The sequence below is a fragment of the Hypanus sabinus genome, chromosome 8 (assembly GCF_030144855.1).
Source record: "Hypanus sabinus isolate sHypSab1 chromosome 8, sHypSab1.hap1, whole genome shotgun sequence".
Lineage (NCBI taxonomy): Eukaryota > Metazoa > Chordata > Chondrichthyes > Myliobatiformes > Dasyatidae > Hypanus > Hypanus sabinus.
Window position 1 is genome coordinate 110,814,411 of NC_082713.1, and position 20,249 is coordinate 110,834,659.

The window sequence follows — 20,249 nt, forward strand, 5'->3', positions numbered from 1 at the left end:
GTTTGTTATCACTGATCTACTAAGTGTTGCGAAGTTTGTTGTTTCACTGGTGTTGGTGCTGGGACCCTTATTATTTATGGAAATGATTTGGATGCAAGTGCACAAAGCTTGATCAGTGAGTTAGTGGATGATACACAACTGAGGAGATGTTGCTGATAATGAAGAAGGTTGTTGTAGGTTTGATCAGTTGGGGAAATGGACCAAGGAGTGGCAGGTGGGTTTCAATACAGATAAGAGTGAGGTAATATATTTTGGAAAGTCAAACCAGTGTAGGGTTCGTATTATGAAAGGTAGGGCATGAGGGAGTGTAATGGAACAGAGGGACCCAGGAGTGCTAATACAGAGTTCATTGAGCATAGAGGATGGTGCGAAAGGTGTTTAGCACACTTGCCTTCATCAGTCAGGGCACTGAGTAAAGGGCATGTTGTTGCAGCTATATAAGTCATTGGTGAGTCTGCGCTTGGAGTACTGTGTGCAATTTTGATCACCCTGTTATAGGAAAGATGTGGTTAAACTAGAAAGAGTGCAGAAGATATTTCTGAGGATGTTGCCAGGGCAAGAGGGCCTGAGTTATGGGACGAGACTGGCCAGGCTGGGTTTTTATTCCCAGGAATGTGGGAGAGTAAGGGGTGACTTTCTAGAGCTTTATTAACTAATGAGCAGTCTAGCTAAGGTGGACAGTAACAATCTTCTCAGCAGGGTGGGGGATTCCAAAGCTGAGGGGGCACAGGTTTAAGGTGACGAGGGAAAGATTTAAAAGGGACCTGAGGGACAACTTTTTATGCAGAGTGTGGTGAGTATGTGGAAGCTGCTGAGGCAGGCACAATAGTATTGTTAAAGAAGCACTTGGATAGGTACATGGAGAAATGGGATATGGGACTAGCTGGGTTGCAGTGACTGCTTGCACTGAAGGGGTTTGTGCTGTTCAGTTCTATGTTCACCAAACATCTGACCTGATCAATAAAATCTGATTAGCACCCAGATATGTATGAGCGAGCTGTACTGAGAAAACCTCATCAGAAGACGTATGGTGCAACAGTGGACCTCTGGAGCATTGGAGTCACATTTTACCACGCAGCCACTGGCAGCCTCCCTTTCAGACCGTTTGAAGGACCCCGCAGGAATAAGGAAGTGATGTAAGTTCCACTGTCCCTCTTGAGCTTTGCCAAAGGTATCACAGATGGACATTGGGGCAAACGAACAGTGTTTATCACAAGATCCAGCTCTTCCATGTGGAGGAGCTGAGTTACGTGCTGAGCGGATGGTGCTGCAGACTAGTACAAACGAGGCTCTCAAAAGAGATTTAGATCAGAATTTATAAGAAATTCTACTTTGGGTCAGTTTTGCCTCTGATCTGAAGTCACTTTGAGAAAGCTGATGAACTGCTTGTCTGCTGAGATCATCTTGATCATTATCACAAATGGCAGTCGTTAAAGTAGTTATACTGGAAATGAGTACAAAGGCAAAATAATGTGGAAGTCAGTGATCTGAAGTTGTTTCTTTTCAGCAGTTTATATTTTTAAAATTTCAGTGTATTTCTAAACTTAGAGAAAGAGAGATTTATTGAGCATTAGACATGAATACCTCTTTGTTGTGTGTGGAGCCACATGACCAATTTTGCTTTGAGTAATTCTGGGTACAAAGAGTGTTTGAGTCATCAATAAACATCAAAGTTATTCTGATTATCTGAGGAAAAACAAATTGCTTTCCATCCCCACCCTTGGGCTATTCACTGAAACCAAGCAATTTGCAGTGAGGCTTGATGTTACAATTCAGTTGCCAAGGCTGCTTAGTGCCACCTCTACTTGTGTGCAGACTCGATTCATCTGATGTTCCCTTTGCTGCCTGTTGTGCTGGACACTGCAACATCTCCCAATTATGTTGCTCATATCCTTATTCCAAACTGTTTTATTTCCTGATTATGTCTTTGCCTTGTGACATTCCATCCTTCCTCCCCAAGAAAGTAATGCTAAAGCTCTGGTCAAATCACACTTAAAGTATTGGGAGCAGTTTTGGGATCCTCATCTCAGAAAAGACATGCTGGCATTGGAGAGAATCCAGAGAGTTATTCCAGGAATGAAAAGGTTAACATATGAGGAGTGCTTGATGGCTTTGGGTTTGTACTCAGTGTTTAGAAGAAAGAGTGAGAATCTTGTTCAAACCTATTGAATATTGAAAGGCCTAGATAGAGTGAAGGTAGAGAGGATTTTTCGTGTAGTGGGATCAGAGGGCACAGTCTCAGAATAGAGGGATGCCCCTTTAGAACAGAGAAGAGGAGGAATTTCTTTAGACAGAGAGACTGTGGAATTCTTTGCTACAGATGGCTGTGGAGACTAAGTGCTTCTGATAGCCATTTGGTTCTCCGTTTCTTTGAGTAAAAGATACCCCTCCCCTTCCTTGTGTAAAAGTTCTTCATTAGCTCTTCCTCTTTCCATGTCCCCCATTTCCCCGAAATTACTTCCAATCTCAATTCCACTGGCAAATCATTCTTTTCTCCATTCCACAACATGCCATTCTGTTGCTATGTCGTCACCGATTAAATGGACTCTGAAAACTCGCACTCAATCACACTTTATTTACTTCTGCACAAGGAGAACACCAAACTGTTGTGAAGTTTGAACAAAAAGATACAATTTTTATACAGAATTGACAAGTTGGATCCAGATTTTGTTCAACTGGTAATCTTGTGTATGTTCAACTTCCTTATTTGCATGGTCAGTCACCAATCACAAAACGGTTTTAATAGCCAATCGAATCTACATGTTAAATGACAATAGTACTTAAGAATTTGTAATGGTCTCTATCTGGAATCCTTTGTTTGTATCCTCATTTTGTGTTGGTATGCCAATTGTTTCGGGCTTCCTGCTATGCAAAAGGTCTCTTTGTGTGCCCTTCAAAGTCCTCACTTGCCTGGACTGACTGCACACTAATGGTAAACTATACTTAACTGGACATCACCTTAAACCTTGCTTTCACTCGCCTCACCTCAACTTTGAACAGATTCCACAACCTGTGGGCTCACTTTCAAGGACTCTACAACTCATGTTCTCAGTATTATGTAAATATTTGCACAGCTTGTCCTCTTTTGCATGTTAGTTGTCAGTCTTGGTGTATAGTTTTTCATTAATTCTATTGTAATTCTGTTTTATCTGTGAATGCATGAAAGAAAATGAATCTCAAGGTAGTATATGGTGGCATGTACGTATTTTGATAATAAACATACTTTGAACTTTGAAAGGTAGTCTTTGCATGTTGCCTTTTTATCATACCTCATCTGTTCCTCTAATTCTTCTCATTCCTGCTCACATCTCCATCTCCACTTGATCTTAAAGGCATGGTGTAAATCGTCTGACTCTTGGCCATGCACGGTTAACAGCACCTGACTTTGTGAAATATTTTCCTATCTGAGGAAGTAATTGTACCGTTCAATTTTAGGTACAGAATAATCACTGAGAAGCCCTCTGGAACGGTATCTGGAGTTCAGAAATCAGAAAACGGACCAATAACTTGGCACCGCGAGTTACCAATATCTTGCAACCTTTCTAGGTAAGTCTGCTCTTGACGCTGATTCGGTATGGTGCAGCACAGTATCGTGGTGGCCGGCCTAATGCTTTACAGTGCCAGTAATCACAGTTAGGATTCAATTCCCACTGCTCTTTGTAAGGAATTCGTATTTTCTCTCAGTGACCGAGTGTGCTTCCTCCAGGTGCTCGGGTTCCTCCCGCATTCCAACGACATACAAATTAGGGTTAGTAAGTTGAGGGTATACTATATTGGTGCTGAAAGTATGCCTGCATGCCATAAAGTAGGTTCAAAGGTGAGCACAACATTGAAGGGCAGTGTTCAATTTGGATAATTTTGCTGCTCTTTCTCTGCCAGAGGCCTGCAGTCCTTGCTGACGCCAATCCTGGCAAATATCCTCGAGGCTGACCAGGAGAAGTGCTGGGGATTTGATCAGTTCTTCGCAGAAACCAATGACGTTCTGCACCGAATTGTGATCCACGTCTTCTCTCTGCAACAGGTCACGTTGCACAAGATTTACATCCAAGGCTACAACACGTATGTACTTTGAAGTGAGAAACCTCACAATTATCTCAGGCCTTCAAGCCTTCACATGAGAATTCTGTTCACAACATTTGTTTGGAAACTGTGTAATGGAGAAGCAAAAATATTTTTGCCGTTGTTTGTTCGTTAGTAAGTGGGTCAGTGACTAATTGTCTGATTACTTAATAGATGTTGATATCAGAACAGGCAATTTCTCCTTTTGTTGCACTCCAGTTAATAATCAGTTACTTATTTATGTTCACATTAATGAAGTTATCTTTCTAAATTGTCCTTCTAAACCAGTGGATGGGGGACTGCTTTGCTGAGCACCTTGTTCTGTTGACGGTATCTTCAGTGGCCTGCCATTTTAATTCGACTTCTCTTTCCCATTCCGGCAAGTCAGTGCATGGCCTCCCCTACCGCCACGATGAGGCCACACTCAGGTTGGAGGAGCAACATCTCATATTCTGTCTGGCTAGCCTCCAACCTGATAGCATGAGCATTAATTTCTCAAACTTTTGGTAACTTCTCCCCCTCCCTTTTCTCTTGATTTTCCTTATTCTAGTTACCCTTGTCTTCTCCTCATCTAACTTTCCTCCTTCAGTTTCTTCCATGACCCACTGTCCTTTCATATTAGATCTTCAGCCCTTTACTTCTTCCACCTATCACCTCCCAGCTCCTTACTTCAGCTCCTGTCCCCCACCTACCAACCTGATTTCACCCCTCATCTGCTATGTCATACTCCTTCCTTCTTATTCTGACTTCTGCCCCATTCCTGTCCAGTCCTGATAAAGGGTCTTGGCAGAAACATTGACTATTAATTCCCCTGCAGGGTTGCTGTCTAATCTGCTGAGTTCCTGTAGCTTTGTTTTTGTGTGTGCATGTGTGTGTATGTATGTGTCAAGATAGCCATAATATGCAGAATCTCTTGTGTTGATATTTAGGATATGACTCTTACCACTTTAATGAGGTTCACAACATCAAATGCTACTGATTACACAGCCTCCATAGGTGCTGCTGAATCCCCTTATGATTTGATTTTATTTTGAGAAAAATACTAACTTCTTTGTTAAACTCTAATCTTTGTTGCATTTTGTGTTTGTGTGTGTGCGAGTGAAAGACCGTAATGTTTATTAAAGTTAGTTTATTCGCTGTTAGTTAAAAATCAAGTATTATGTTCAAGTGGAGACAATGAACAAGGATATTACATTTGATTCTAAGTTCTCATCATTGAAATATGTTTGTGTGTGAGGGAGCTAACGTGCTAGTTTGTTAAAATCAAGTGTTTTGTCCACCACAGCCTCACACTTGTCCACACTTTATCATTTCACGTCAGTCACCTTATCCTCCTGTACCTAATGTCGCTTATGTACGTGCAATCAGTCTATGTATGTAAGCTAATCTAATGTATTTATATTGATTTTGTTTTTTTATTGTGTTCTTTATGTTTACTGTGTTTTGTGCTGCATTGGATCCAGAGTGACAATTATTTCATTCTCCTTTACATGTGTATACTAATGAATGACAATAAGCCCCAATTTTTGATCTTGACTGGAGACAGTGAGCAAGAGAATGATTGGGCAGGTTATTACTTTTGATTCCGTCCTCATTTTAATGATTTGGACCAAATTATTGACGCTGTAGTTTACTGACAACACTTGCTGAGTGTTCACCGATGATTTGTGAAGTTTCCCCACATCACAAACTGAGTGGACATAAAACTTAAAAGAAATGCAAGGCCATGTCATGACCATTAGGGGGAGGAATTGCAATTTCAACAGCAAGATCAAGTTTCAAGGTTGCTTATTGTCTGTCTTCAGTACGCCAGTGCAGAGAAGAACAAAATGATTGTTTCTCTGGATCTGATGCAGCATTTAAAAAAACACATACAATAAAAAAACAAAAAATTCAATAAATGTAATTATAAAAGCAATCCTATAAAACACAATGTACAAGTAACTGGAAGAGGCCATATATATGTAAGATTAGCTTATATGCATAGACTGATAGTATGTACATAAAATTATGCTAGGTGCAGGAGTGATTTTTCAGCTAAGGGAGATTTAATATAGAAAAGAGTGAGTTGTTTCTCTTGCAACCTCAGTGTGACCTCAGAGGAAGCCATGGCCAGGTATGTGGTAATTATAATGAAGAATTGTGAGATCCTGTGTGCGTGTGCGCAAGTATGTCTAATACATGGGTTATGTTGTGCGTATGCATGCACATCATGCCAGAATTCACTGGCTGTTCTGTGAATTATGAGCAGGGTGGGCTAAACTTTCTGGCATTTAGAAGATGGCATTTCATTGAAGTGTGCAAGTTTCTAAGGGTGTTTTGTGAGGTTCATGTTGTGAAAGTGTTTCCCCCAATGGAAAGGGACATCATCTCAGAATGAGTGGTCAGCCAGGTGAAGTTCTTGGGAGCAGAGAAGCTGTGAATATATTTGGATTCAAGATTCAAAAGCTTTATTGCCATTCCAACCATACATCAGCTCTGCAGGGCAGAATGAGACAGCATTTCCCAGGGGCAAGTGCAATCATAACATAACAAACGCAACACTAAATAATAAACACAACAATAAATAGTAAAACACAACAGCCACATGTCGGTTAAAATCAAGTTATAAGTGTCCAGTGCAAGTTAAAAGTGTCCAAAGCAGAGTCAAGTAGAGCAGCTATTTAGCAGTCTGACTGCCTGTGGGAGGAAGCTGTTTAGTAGCCTTGTGGCTTTTGTTTTGATGCTCCTGTAACGTTTACCTGATGGCAGAAGAACAAACAGTTCATGGAGAGGGTGTGAGGGGTCTTTAATGATGTACCTTGTCTTCTGGAGCCATCGACTCTGAAAGAGGTCTTGGACAGAAGGTAGGGAGACCCCAATGACCTTATCTGCTCCCCTAACCACCCTCTGTGAGGCTTTTTTGTCGGCAGCACTGTAGCTGGAGTACCAGGTTGTGATGCAAAAGGTCAGCACACTCTCAACCACTCCTCTATAGTGTTACGTACCCCGTAACTGGGTCACTTACCAGCAAAGATGGAGTGGTCCGTTGAAGTCTGATGGTACTATTTTTAACAGTATTTATTGATAAAAATACACAAAAATAATATCAATGCAAACATACAGATAATATACATCGTCAATACTAAATCTAAAAGTGCGGGTATAATAATAATCAATAAGAAATAGCTCTATCGTTGTCTAGGGGATAATGTATTATCCGATGGAAATATAAAAGTCACTCAGTTCATTCAGGCTGCAGCTTTTTGGTTGGAGAGAGACAGATTTTTGAAACTTGCCAGCTTTTCCTTTCATCCGATCTTGATCCGCATTCGTCCTTTAGCGAGGCTGTTCTGTGGAAGACTTGTCATCCGGGCAAGGATGGACACACACACAAGTCCCCACCGGTCTCATACGTTTCTCCTGGTGTGTTTGAAGGGGTTGTTCCCCAGACCCTCTTTTATCCTTACTCACGGGGTCTCAGATGTCAATCAGGTTGGGATGATGCAATCCCTCAACCAGCCCACTCTGGTCATTCCCTGAGGGCTTCAATGAATAGTACAGTACTCAATACACAATTTCGTCTCCAAGAGACAATGGCCGTTATCCGTGGCTTTGTATCGCTGAGGCCAGGACCCACATTCCAAACCCTTGTGGATCCGGCATGTCTCTCTCTCATTTCCTGGGTCCCAGACCCGAATTAATAGCGATCTTGCGATTCTCACAAAGGAGGGGGCTACTTTGTACCCTTCGGCCCCTCAGAGTTGTGGCACATTCGTAACAGTAGAATGTAGTTAAGATGTTAGTGGGGAGTGATGCTTGTTTAAGCTTCCTCAGAACATGCAATCTCTGCTGGGCCCGTTTCACAATCCCCATGGTGTTCCTGGACCAGGTTATCTTCTGGAGGTGTGCATGTGTGTAGATGTGGACTTTTCTAAAGACCAGTGAGGGTTTTATTCATTTGTTGTTTTCTACCCAAAAGAGTCATTAAATGTATCCAGAGATGGTTTACTGGGTTAATTTGAATATATGTAATGACTTGAGTTTGGACTGATGGGGAATTGAACTTGATAGTTATTAATCAGGTAAATGGAGATGAAGTCAAAAACAGGGTCAGTCACGATTGTATTGAATGGTGGACAGTTTACCTTAATCTGATATTGCATATTCTTCAGTCAAACAGCTTAGTGAATTAAAGTCCAAGTAAATTTATTAGCAAAGTACGTATATGTTACTTTATACTACCAAGAGATTCATTTTCTTGCAAATAGTCGCAGGAAAATAAAGAAATACAGCAAAATCTATAAAAATACTGAAAACTGGCAAGCAAAGAAGGCAAGTTGTGTCAGTAAGTAATACTGAGGATGTGAGTTGTAAAATCCTTAGTGATTTTATAAAGTAGATTTTATGCTGCTTATTGCCACAATTTTACAATACAACTGCTGCATGTAAATTTCTGATTTCCACCATGCAATTAACTAACTTTCTCTCTTCCTTTGCAGGGCCCACGTGTTTTCTGACTTGGTCTATAAGCAGACAGACATCGCACCCGATCTTCAGGAGCTGATGTTTGAGGGCCGATCTCTCGAGCTTGATCCTAATGTACAAGCCCAACATTTCCCCAGAACGTCTGAGGATAATCCTCTGTTTCTTATCAGCAGAGAAGTTGTGAATGTAATCGGGCTGATCTTCGAGGAACGTATGTGGAATGTTGTAAAGTGCTGTGGTTTGAAGTACATTTCGAGTAGCTTCTCTTTTTAATAGTGGGATTGGAAAACAATTAGTGATTTATATATAAAATAACAAGATTCTGGAGGTAGAAAGTGCAAGACATTCAGTAAGTCAGGCTGCAGCTGTAAAGGAAATGATTAACTTTTCAGATCAGTAACTCTGTCAACAGAATCTTTATTCAGGATTTGTACAAAAAGCGATCTACTGCAGGCACTCAGCAGATTGTATGAGGAAGAGAATTACAGTCAGTCACAGAAAACTAATGTGCCAAATCAGGCTATTCAGTCCATCTTCTCTGTTCTGAACCATTGTTCTGCCTAGTCCCATTGGCCGGCACCTGAACCATAGCCTTCCCATCCATGTACCTATCCAATTTCTCTTACATGTTGAATTCGATCCCACATCCACCACTTCCACTAGCAGCTCGTTCCACACCCTCACCACCCTCCTGATTGAAGAAGTTCTACCTCAGAGCTCTCTTAAATATTTCACCTTTCACCCTTAATCCATGACCTCTAGTTCTAGGCTCATCCAACCTCAGTAGGGGGAAGAAAAGCCTGCTTGCATTTACCCTATCTGTACCCCTCATAATTGTTGACATTTCTGGTCAAAACCTCAATACTTCACTAGGTTCCTCCAGCAGATTCCGTCATCGGCAGTCTCGTGTGTCTCCTTCAGGATGTGGGCATTGCCTACAAAACCAACATTTCTTTTCTGGCCCTTGTTTCCCCTGAGTGAGTGGCTGTGAACTTCCATTGCAATCTTTCTGATGGAGGTAATCTCATAGCACAGTTGAACAGGGAGTTGTAGAGTGATGAAATTTCCAGACAGAATGGGCTGTCCTCACGTACATACCGCTCTTGTCTGTCTCAATGGCAATGGCTGTCAGAGAAACTTGGGCATGCAAGTCGTGCGTTTAATTTTAATTTAAGCCTGTAATTTGGATTGATAAACTCGGGGAGGTTTCAGAACCTGGACTGACCTCTGAAATGGATGATTTCTGATTCATTTATTTACCACATGTACATCAAAGCAAGTGTGTCGTTTCTGCTAACAACCAACACAATTTACAGGCAGCACAGTAGCGTAGCAGTTAGAATAACACTGTTGGTGCGTCAGCAACCTGGGTTCAATCCCCGCCACGCTCTGTACCGAGTTTGTACATTCTCCCCATGACCACGTGGTCTCTGGGTGTTCCAGTTTCCTCCCACATCCCCAAATGCTGTATCTCTAAATAAGAACAAATTAAATCAATAAAAAATAAACTTAAGCCCATGCTGAGGGCGGCCTACCAGTGTAGCCACTTATTCTGGTACCAGCTAAGCATGCCCACAAATAAACCCCTCACAGGCCTCCAACCCAGGACAGACCACCTCGAGGCCTCTAACCTCCAGTCCTCAGCCCCAGACTCTGACTCGCAAACACCAGGCTTCCAACCGTTCTGCCTGTCACTATAGTTAGCAGGAAAAGCTAAATCCAAATCCTGTCTCCATTTACGATCTTCAGGGGAGTATGGGGGAAATCCGTCTTCAGTGTACCAGCTCATACCCCGTTCTAGTTCTTTCGTCCCTCTGTGCACAGCCGTGGGACTTTTCTAGGTTCAAAACAGTGAAGTAGGTCATTTGCGTTAGCAGCTAGCACAATACCATGACATGCTGGGGGTGGTTCCCTAGTGTTGCCACATGTGCCAGTGCCAACCTGATATACCCACGGTATTCAGCAGAATGAGGCAATCAGCAACAACACATTAACAATAACAGTAAAACTTCTTCCTCCCCTCCCTCCACCTTCTTGCTCTGACTTCTTCCCCTTCCCATTCCTGATGAAGGGTCTCGGTCCGAAACGTCAACTGTTTACTCTTTTCCATAGATGCTACCTGGCCTGCTGAGTTCCTCCAGCATTTTGTGTGTGTTGCTTGAATTTCCAGTGTCTGCAGATTTTCTCGTGTTTGTGAAGTAAAACAAGCCCCTTTCCTCCAATCCTCCTGCCCACCCACTCACACAGAAAACCCTCCAACCCCGGCACAGGCTGTCTCTTGGCCTCCAATCTCCATTTCCTGGCCTGGACTCACAGACTTCTGGCCTCTGACCCCTTTCTTCTGCTAGATGCACATTTATTTCTTGCACAAGTAGTTTTGCAATAGCGTGATAATTACATTTCTAAGAAACCTCTTATCATAGAAAATCATATTTTAGCTTCAGGCTAAAGTTACATTTAAACAAATTGAACAGGTGTTCCTATTGCCATTGTGCAGCCCATATAATGGAAATAGAGTTCACCAATGTACCATTCACATTATAATCGATTAAGAATCAGGTTTATTATCGCTCAAATGTTGTGAAATTGTTTGTGGCAGCAGTACAGAGCAAGACATAAAAATGACTATAAATTACAGTAAGAAATAAAATACATAGCGTAAAAGAGGAATTACAAGATAGTTAAAAACACCAAATGCTGGCAGAACTCAGCAGGCCAGACAGCATCTATGGGAGGAGGTAGTGACGACGTTTCGAGCCGAAACCCTTCATCAGGAGAGGTAATCTTATGAATTACAAGATAGTGTTTATGGATCATTCAGAAATTATATGCCAGAGTGGAAGAAGCAGTTCTTAAAATGTTGAGTGTGCATCTTTAGGCTCTGTATGTCCTCCCTGTTGTCGTAATGTGAAAAGACCATGTTTGTCTTTGCAATATATGTTATGCATTCACATTATGGATGAACATTATAGAAAACCTACTTGTATCCAAAGCAAGGTCAGATCTGCATTGGTATTCATGATTGCATCAATATGAAGTTATCTTTTCTATTGCAGCCTGCCTTCCAACCTTGCATCCTCGCTATGACTTGGATCTCGACGCCTCCTGTACAAAGGTTAGCTTTGTCTTCATTGTACTCTTAGTACTGATTTCCTGCAAGTGTCAACACCAGCACAGGATCCTCGAGGAAATGTCAAACTGAATATTGTATCTTCTGTCCTAGAACGTTAAAGGTGTTGTTTGCCAAACACGGAAGCTGGCTGCCTTGCTGCTGCAGTATCAGGAACTGGTGCGGAAGGGTGTCCGATGGTTAATGTGAGTAAATAGTTTAATTTTATTAATTTCAAGACGCAGAGTGGAACTGGCCCTTCTAGTCCAGTGAGTTGCACCACCCAGCCACCCCGGCCTAAACACAGGGTAATTTACAATGACCAGTTAATGTACTAACTGGCCCTTTTTTGGACTGTGAAAGAAAACTGGAGCACCCAGAGAAAACCCACGTGTTCTTGGAGAGGAATGTACAAACTCTGTACAAGACCACAATAGAATTGAACTTCAAGCTCTCGAGCTGTAATAACATCACAATTACCATGGTTCTCGTGGCCACTCTGATTCTCGGTTACAAAAATATGCCAAAAATTTGCTTTTGTCAGTTTTCTTCTGCATGCAAAATAATAAACATATGACATTTTTGAAAGCATTGTTATCTTAAATACATGTTGGCACTCTAAAATGTTATTTTTAACGGAGCATTGTATATTGCCTCATTGACAACTCCAATATTTATATTAATAGCCAACCTCAAGCATTTTAGCACCAGGCTGTATGACTGGTCTCAGCCTGAAACATTGACTCCTTATTACTCTCCATAGATGCTCTCTGACCTGCTGTGTTCTTCTAGCATTTTATATGTGTTACTCTGGATTTCCATATCTGCAGAATATCTTGTATTTATGATTTGCTGTCTCCTGCTTTTTGGTTTCCTTATGACCACCTTTGACCAAGGAAGCAGTAAACTGACCTTGTAATTGGGGTTAGACTTTGTCAGGGGATGTTTCTGAGAAGCCCTGTATGATTTCTGAACAGTATAAATGGTGCTGTATTAATCCAAATTGCCAGCCCACATTCAATAGGTTTCATTAGATACATTTAATGTCAGAGAAATGTATCCAATATACATCCTGAAATTCCTTTTCTTCACAAACATCCACGAAAATAGAGGTGTGCCCCAGAGAGTGAATAGCAGTTAAACGTTAGAACTCTAAAGCCCCCCCAACTCCCCCCTCCCATGCATAAGCAGCAGCAAAAAAGCATAAAATTCCACACCCAAATGTAAAATTGCCAAAATATAATCAAGTTTAAGTGAGGAGCATAAAGTTCAAAGTAAAAGTACTATCAAAGTACATATATGTCACCATGTACGTCCCTGAGATTAATTTTCATATGGACATATTCAATAAATCCAGAATAGAATAATAACCATAACAGAATCAATGAAAGATGACACCAACTTCGGCTGTCAACCAGTATGCAAAAGACAACAAACTCTGCATGTATAGAAGGAAATAAATAGTAATAAATAAATAAGCAATAAATATCGAGAACATGAGATGAAGAGTCCTTAAAAGTGAGTCCATAGGTTGTGGGAACAATCCAATGATGGGGCAAGCAAAGTTGAGTGAATTTATCTCCCCTCCCCCCCCCATTCAAGAGCCTTATGGTTGAGGGGCAACAACTGTTCCTGAATCTGGTTCTGCAAGTCCTGAGGCTCCTGTAACTTCCTGGTGGCAGCAGCAAGAAGAGAGCATTCCCTGGGATAAGATTTATTTTTGGACACAATTTGTGAAGGTATTTCATATCGTGATATGCCAAAAAGGGCTGCTTTTGAGTAACTGTTTAGATGTTCTTTTTAGGGTGTCCTGAGGCACTTTGCAGCCAATGAAATATTTTTGATGTGTAATCATGATTGTAATGTGGGAAATGTCACTGTTAATTTGCACAGAACAAGTTGCTAAAAATAACAATACGGCAAAACCAAACAATCTGGTTTACTCAACAACACACACAAGATGCCGGTGGAACACAGCAGGCCAGGCAGCATCTATAGGGAGAAACGCTGTCGACGTTTCAGGCTGAGACCCTTCGTCAGGACTCGGCCCGAAACGTCGATAGTGCTTCTCCCTATAGATGCTGCCTGGCCTGCTGTGTTCCACCAGCATCTTGTGTGTGTTGTTGTTTGAATTTCCAGCATCTGCAGATTTCCTCGTGATTGAATCTGGTTTACTGATATCTTGAAGGATTGTTAATAACCAGGACATTTAGGTAACTGCCCTGCTTCTCTTCAAAGTAATGTCATTGGGTCTGTCCCATCCACCTGAGAAAGTAAGGAGGTAACGATGGGTTTTGGTGCAGACATTTCCTTCGTGTCCTTGTGTAATGTCTATCAACTGCTTGCGAACTGCTGGAATGCAGTGATGGAGGTTTTTTTGTAAATCAGAATTAGGTTTATTATCTCTGATATGTCATGTAATTTGTTGTTTTGTGGTAGCAGTACAATGCAAGATATAAAAAATTGCCAAGTTACAATAAGAAACAATAAGTAGCGCAAAAGAGGAATAATGAAGTAATATTTATGGACCATTAAGAAATCTGTTGGTGGAGGGGAGGAAGCTGTTCCTAAAACATTGAATGTGCATCTTCAGTCTTTGGTACCACCTCTGTGATGGTAGTAGAGAAGGCAGGTGAGTCCTTCAAGATGGATGCCAGGTTCTTGAGGAACCGACTTTTGTAGATGTCCTGGATAGTAGGGAGGCTAGTGCCTGTGATGGAACTGGCTGAGTCTGCAGCCTCTTTCGAGCCTGTGCATGGGAGCCTCCACACCAGGCAGTGATGCAACCAGTTTGCATGCTTTCCACCATCTGTAGAAATTTGCTGGACTCTTTGCTGACATACCAGATCTCCTCAAACTCCTAATGAAGTATAGTCACTGGTGTACCTTCTTCATAATTCCATCAAAATTTTGGTCCCAGGATAGATACTCTGAGATGTTGGCACCCAGGAACTTGAAGCTGCTCACCCTCTCCACGACTGACCCCACAATAAATGCCGGAGGAGCTCAGCAGGTCAGGCAGCATCAACGGAACAGTAGAAAGTTTAGGCCAAGAGCATTCATCGGCACTGGAAAGGAAGGTGGCAGAAGTCAGAATAAAATAGTAGGTGGAGGAGTACCAGGTGACAGGTGAGGTGGGGCAGGCAGGATGCTGGGGGATGGGGTGAACAATGGGGAATAATGTAAACTGGGAGATGATAGGTGTGGAAGGCAAAGGGCTGAAGGAAAGTGAATCAGACGGGAGAAGACGGTAGACCATGGAACGAAGTGAATGAGTTGGGGAACCAGAGGTGGCGGGTGAAGGTGATGGACAGAAGGAGGGAAAAGAGAGGGTAGAAACGTCAGAGGGGTAAGGGAAAATGGTGCAGATGACCATCCTCCACCCTGTTTTATACAAACACTGACCTATATTAACTACCCTCTAGATTCTGCCCTTCACACACCCTGGGGGTAATTCTGCCTTCACTTACACCCTAGGGGCAATTGACAGTGGTGAATGTACCTATCAATTTGCAGTTTATGTATTCAATCCTGGTTGTTAAGATTGAATGGAAAACACCTGCACAGGAGTGTCAAAGACATTTCAGATTTAGATTAATCTATTTATCATATGTACATTGAAACATACAGTGAAAGGTAAAGTTTGCAAAAACTACCAACACACCTAAGGATGTGTTGGACGTAGCCTGCAAGTGTTGCCACTCGTTCCTGTGCCTACTTAACGTGCCCACAATGTCGTCAGAACAACAGCAGCAAAAAGCATCCCATTTCCTCCCTCCCTCCCACCCACTCACTCACATACATACAGTCCTCTAACCCCAGGACAGGCTGCCTTCAGCCTCCATTGGACTTCCAGAATTATAGACTTTGGTCCTCTGACTTCCATAATGAACTCTCACACTCACGGCTTTGGCCACTGGGCCTCAACCACCGGACTTCTGATCAATCTTCGGGCTTCGATTTTTAGTATCAACCCCAGGACTCGCCAGTGACGCGGCCTCGAACTCCATTCTTGCCAATTCGCTTACCTGGAGGGTCATTGGCTCTTGGGCTTCCTGATCGCATGGACCTGCGATCCCAATGGGGGGAGGGGGAGCTTGCTGAGGGGTGGGGGCAGCAGCTCTTGTTCACAGAGTTTGCCAACCTGACATCCACTCACAGATGTCCTTTGCCCTCATTGTTGCTGGCCTTTGAGAACAGAGCAGTCCTTGACTCCCCCGCATCCCTGTCCCTAAATGCTGACCTGACCCCTAATTCCCCTCTGTGTCCTCAAAATCATCCTCACGAATCTGAGTCGTGATCTCAATGGAGACTGCAGCTCAACCCCACCTTGACTGGAAGCTGAGTAACATTAAGTCTGGTGATCACCTCAGTCTGTCAAATTACCTCCATGTTCTCTGCCATCAATTCCACACGGACAAAGAAAATGCTGTGAAATATTGTTTTACCTCTGAGGCTAGCATTTAGTGTTGAACCTGAATTTGTCATTAGATCGACGGTCTGCTGGAGGAACTCAGCAGGTGGACAGCATCTGTGGGGAAGGAAAAGAAATTTTGATGTTTGGGGTTGAAAACGTGCAGGGTTTCTTCCCAAAGTGTCGATAATTCCTTTCCTCACGTAGAATCTGTTCAACTTCCAGCAGGTGTTTGTTTCTCCAGATTCCAGCAGTCTCTTGTGCCTCTGTGGTGTCGTTAGAGCTTCAGTTCTATCTCCCAAATTACCTGACAGGTTAACGTATTGATGAAAATTGCAAAAGTATCAAACAAACTTGAAGATTTGACCCAGGTCCTGCAGATCCACTCAGTATATTTCTTTCTTCAACTGTGAATGCCTGCAAAAACAGTGGTGTAGCGGTTAGAATGGCATTATTACAGCTCAGGGTGTCAAAGTTCAGAGTTTAATCCTGGCATCCTCTGTAAGGAGTTTGAAATTCCTCCCAACGGAATATGTGGGTTTTCTCCAGGTGCTCCAGTTTCCTCCCCGATGTATCGGTTAGGAGGTTACTTTGAACTTTTTGAACTCTCCTGTCCTACCCATATCAAGTACCTGTGCACTTCATGCCAAAACGTACAGTTTTCTCCCAGTGGACTTGAAATGTAATTTGTAGTTTCTCCCTCTCTCTCTTAGTCGGATCATCATGGACAATTTTCGTGAGACTTTACACAAGAAGACTGAAGTAATTCTGAAGCTCAATTACTGCATCACCACTGTGGAAAGAGCCAGGAATGTGTAAGTGTTGGTCTTGTTGTCACAGCTAAATATTTATTGATTTGACAAAGATTTTGCTCTAAGCTAGCAGAAGAGACTTGTAAAAGGAGGCATCAGAGATGAGAATAGGTCTTCATCATTGCTGCTTCCTGTCTTCACAAGATATACTTAGTGGCCACTTAATGTAAATATCTAATCAGCCAATCATGTAACAGCAACTCAATGTATAAAAGCATGCAGACATGGTCAAGAGGTTAAATTGTTCAGAACAAACATCAGGATGGGGAAGAATGTGACCTGTGACTTTAATTATGGAATGATTGTTGGTACTAGATGGGGTGGTTTTAGTATTTCAGAAACTGCTGATGTGGTTTTCACACACGTCTTCAGAGTTTGCAGAGAATGGTGCAAAAACAAAAAGAAATCCAGTGAGCAGCAGCTCTGTGGGCAAAAATGCTTTGTTAATGAAAGAGGTCAGAGGGGAATGGTTCAAGTGACAGTAAGTCAAATAACCACACGTTACAACAGTGGCGTGCAGAAGAGCTCTGAATGTACAACATGGACCTTGAAGTGGATGGACTCCAAACAAACACTCAGTGACCAACTTATTAGGTACAAGAGCTACTGAGTAAAGTGGTGAAGTATATATGTTTTTTTTTTAAATGTTGAATGATTCATTTGTCTTTAATGAGTATGACATGCAGTAGATGTGAGAAAGAAAATACTTGGATGATGCAGTGACTGTGCAGAGGAAAAACAATGAAAATGTCAGTGCATGATGTTTCATCAGAAATGAGTAGGCGTTATGGATGGGGATATTAAGGAGTTGCAGAAGGCACAGTGGGGATTGAAAACACACGACCTGTGGTTGCAGGAGAAATTGGAACGTTGACAAAGTATTAAAATTACTTACTATATTATTTCCTTTATACTCTAACTGCTGTTATAGGCAACTTTTGCAAACAAACTAAATTTTGTTAAGAGTAAAGATTAGTTTCAAAGGTCAAATTTAATGTCAGAGAAATGTATACAATATACATCTTGAAATTCTTTTTCTTTGCGAGCATCCACAAAAACAGAGAAGTGCCCCAAAGAATGAACAATGGTTAAACGTGAGAACCCCAAAGTCTCCCCCCAGCTCCCCCCTCCTGCGCGTAAGCGGCAGTGATCAACAAACTCCCTCCCCCCCCCTCCAGCAAAAAGAAAATGCGCATCGGTACCATCACCGAGACCAAGCGTGTGCTAAGCAGTAGCAAAGACACAGACCAAAGTTACCCCAAAAGCTTCACATTTCATCCGAAATTCAACAAACCAAAGGTTCTCTCTCTCCCTGGCAAGGGAGAGGGAGGTGTCCCTATTTTCACATTTTATTTGTCACATGTACATGGAAACAATGCAGTGAAATGTACAAACAAGCTGGAGGAACTCAGCAGGTCGGGCAGCATCCGTGGAAACGAGCTGTCAGCATTTTGGGCTGAGACCCTTTGTTAGGACTGAAGGAGAAGGAGGCAGGGGCCTTATAAAGAAGGTGGGAGGAGGGGGAAGGTGCAGGTGAAAAACCAATCAGAGGAGAGATCAAGGGGTGGGGGAGGGGAAGCAGGGAGGGGATAGGCAGGAGAGGTGAAGAAGGAATGTAAGGAGAAAGCACTATGGGTAGTAGAAGACAGAACCATGAGGGAGGTGATAGGCAGCTGGAAGAGGAAGCAGAGTGAAAGTGTGATGGGGAAGGGAATTACCGGAAGTTGGAGAATTCGATGTTCGTACCAAGGGGCTGGAGGTGACCCAGACGGTATATGAGGTGTTGCTCCTCCAAACCTGAGTTTGGCCTAATCATGGCAGTAGATTGGAGGAGGAGGAGTTGTTTTTATTTCCTTCAGATCTAATTAATAAAATTTAATTTCTAGCTGAGTGTTGGGATTTGGACTGGTATCTCTGGATTTTTGTCCAGTAGCCACTGTGTAATTAATTACCTGTAATAATTGCAAGAACAAACAGAAAACTTCATGGAGTCCCAAGCTTTGAACTTAAGACATTTAATAATCCCCTTAGTAGGCAATAGAATATGTTTTATTGAAATTGTCTAATTTATTTTCCAAACGGGATAGTTGGGATGTATAATGACAAAATATATTGGTCCTGGGCTCATGGTTGTTGCTGCATTGTCTCCATTGGATAGGTACAACAGTTTGCTGCAGACGTCCATACTGCCATCAGAACTGAATGAAATTCCCGAAATTCACAAGAAGCTTCTCCGTGTAAGTAATCAGTGTTCATGATTCTGCTTGTGTAGGATGGATGGGAGGGATGTGGAGTTACTATGGTCCAGGTGCAGGTTGATGGGACTTGGCAGAATAACAGTTTGGTATGGAATAGATGGGCCAAAGGGCCTGTTTCTCTGCTGTAGTGCGTTGTGACTCTATAACTAGTAAAGGCCAGAATAATCCAAATAAACGTTCCATTGGCTTCCAAAGATATTTGATGAGAATTTTGTTTTAGTATAAGCCTCTAGGCTATTTTTAAAGCTTCCCTATTCTTTAACTGGTATGTGGTGATCTGTGGCAAAGCCTTCATTTAATTGGCATTGAAATGCTAATGTCTTGAACCAAGCAGTTTGTAATGAAGGTACTGTCAGTTTTCATCAGCAGAGAATGAAAGAATCAGAATCAGGTTCATTATCACTATGTATGTTGTGAGATTTATTGTTTTGTGGCAGCAGTACAGTGTAAGACATTAAAAAAGTTAAAAGTTACAATAAATAAGTAAATAATTAGTGTTAAAGAGGAATTGTGAGGTTGTGTTCATGGATTCATGGACCATTCAGACGGAGGGGAAGGTGCTGTTCCCAAAACTTTGAGTGTGTGTCTTCAGGCTCCTATACCTCCTCCTATTGGTAGTAATGACCATACTTTAACCTCTAACTTTAATTTTAATATAAATCTTTATTCTCTAACATTGTTGAATGTATTTTTGTTGCACGTCATGCCAACACACAGCAATAAATTCCACACACAGTAGATTCTGGTTAATTGGGACACATCGGGACCAGCACATTTTGGACCAATTAAGCGGCTGCCCCAATTAGCTGAAGTTTCATGGAAATAGTTAAAAAAGACAAGTACCGTTTATCTGAGTAACAAATTATGTATTTAAATGAAATACAGAACAAATGAGAACACTACCAATACCTTTGCAGTACTATAAAACTGCATTAGTTCCTAATAGTTATTGATGGAGGAATTCAGCCAGTGTATGCTGCCGTGTTCTTTTGATTGACTGTAAATTAACAAAATCAGTGCAGACACCCGACGTAGATAATGACTACCTTCATTACCTTCCTGCATGAAGTAAAGTCATAATCTACCCATATATTTCCTGGCATCCTGTGTCGTCACTAGTTCAAGTTCAG

General features: G+C 42.0%; 1 protein-coding gene across 1 annotated transcript in view; it reads left to right on the forward strand.

The window, feature by feature from the left end:
• tbk1 (TANK-binding kinase 1) overlaps positions 1 to 20,249 on the forward strand; it is a 56,538-nt gene that overhangs the window by 15,685 nt on the left and 20,604 nt on the right. The window contains exons 6-13 of the mRNA XM_059977585.1: positions 976 to 1,136; positions 3,436 to 3,546; positions 3,880 to 4,059; positions 8,541 to 8,737; positions 11,583 to 11,641; positions 11,750 to 11,841; positions 16,763 to 16,864; positions 19,020 to 19,098. Coding sequence (XP_059833568.1) covers positions 976 to 1,136; positions 3,436 to 3,546; positions 3,880 to 4,059; positions 8,541 to 8,737; positions 11,583 to 11,641; positions 11,750 to 11,841; positions 16,763 to 16,864; positions 19,020 to 19,098 — 981 coding nt within the window. The remainder of the gene's footprint in view (positions 1 to 975; positions 1,137 to 3,435; positions 3,547 to 3,879; positions 4,060 to 8,540; positions 8,738 to 11,582; positions 11,642 to 11,749; positions 11,842 to 16,762; positions 16,865 to 19,019; positions 19,099 to 20,249) is intronic.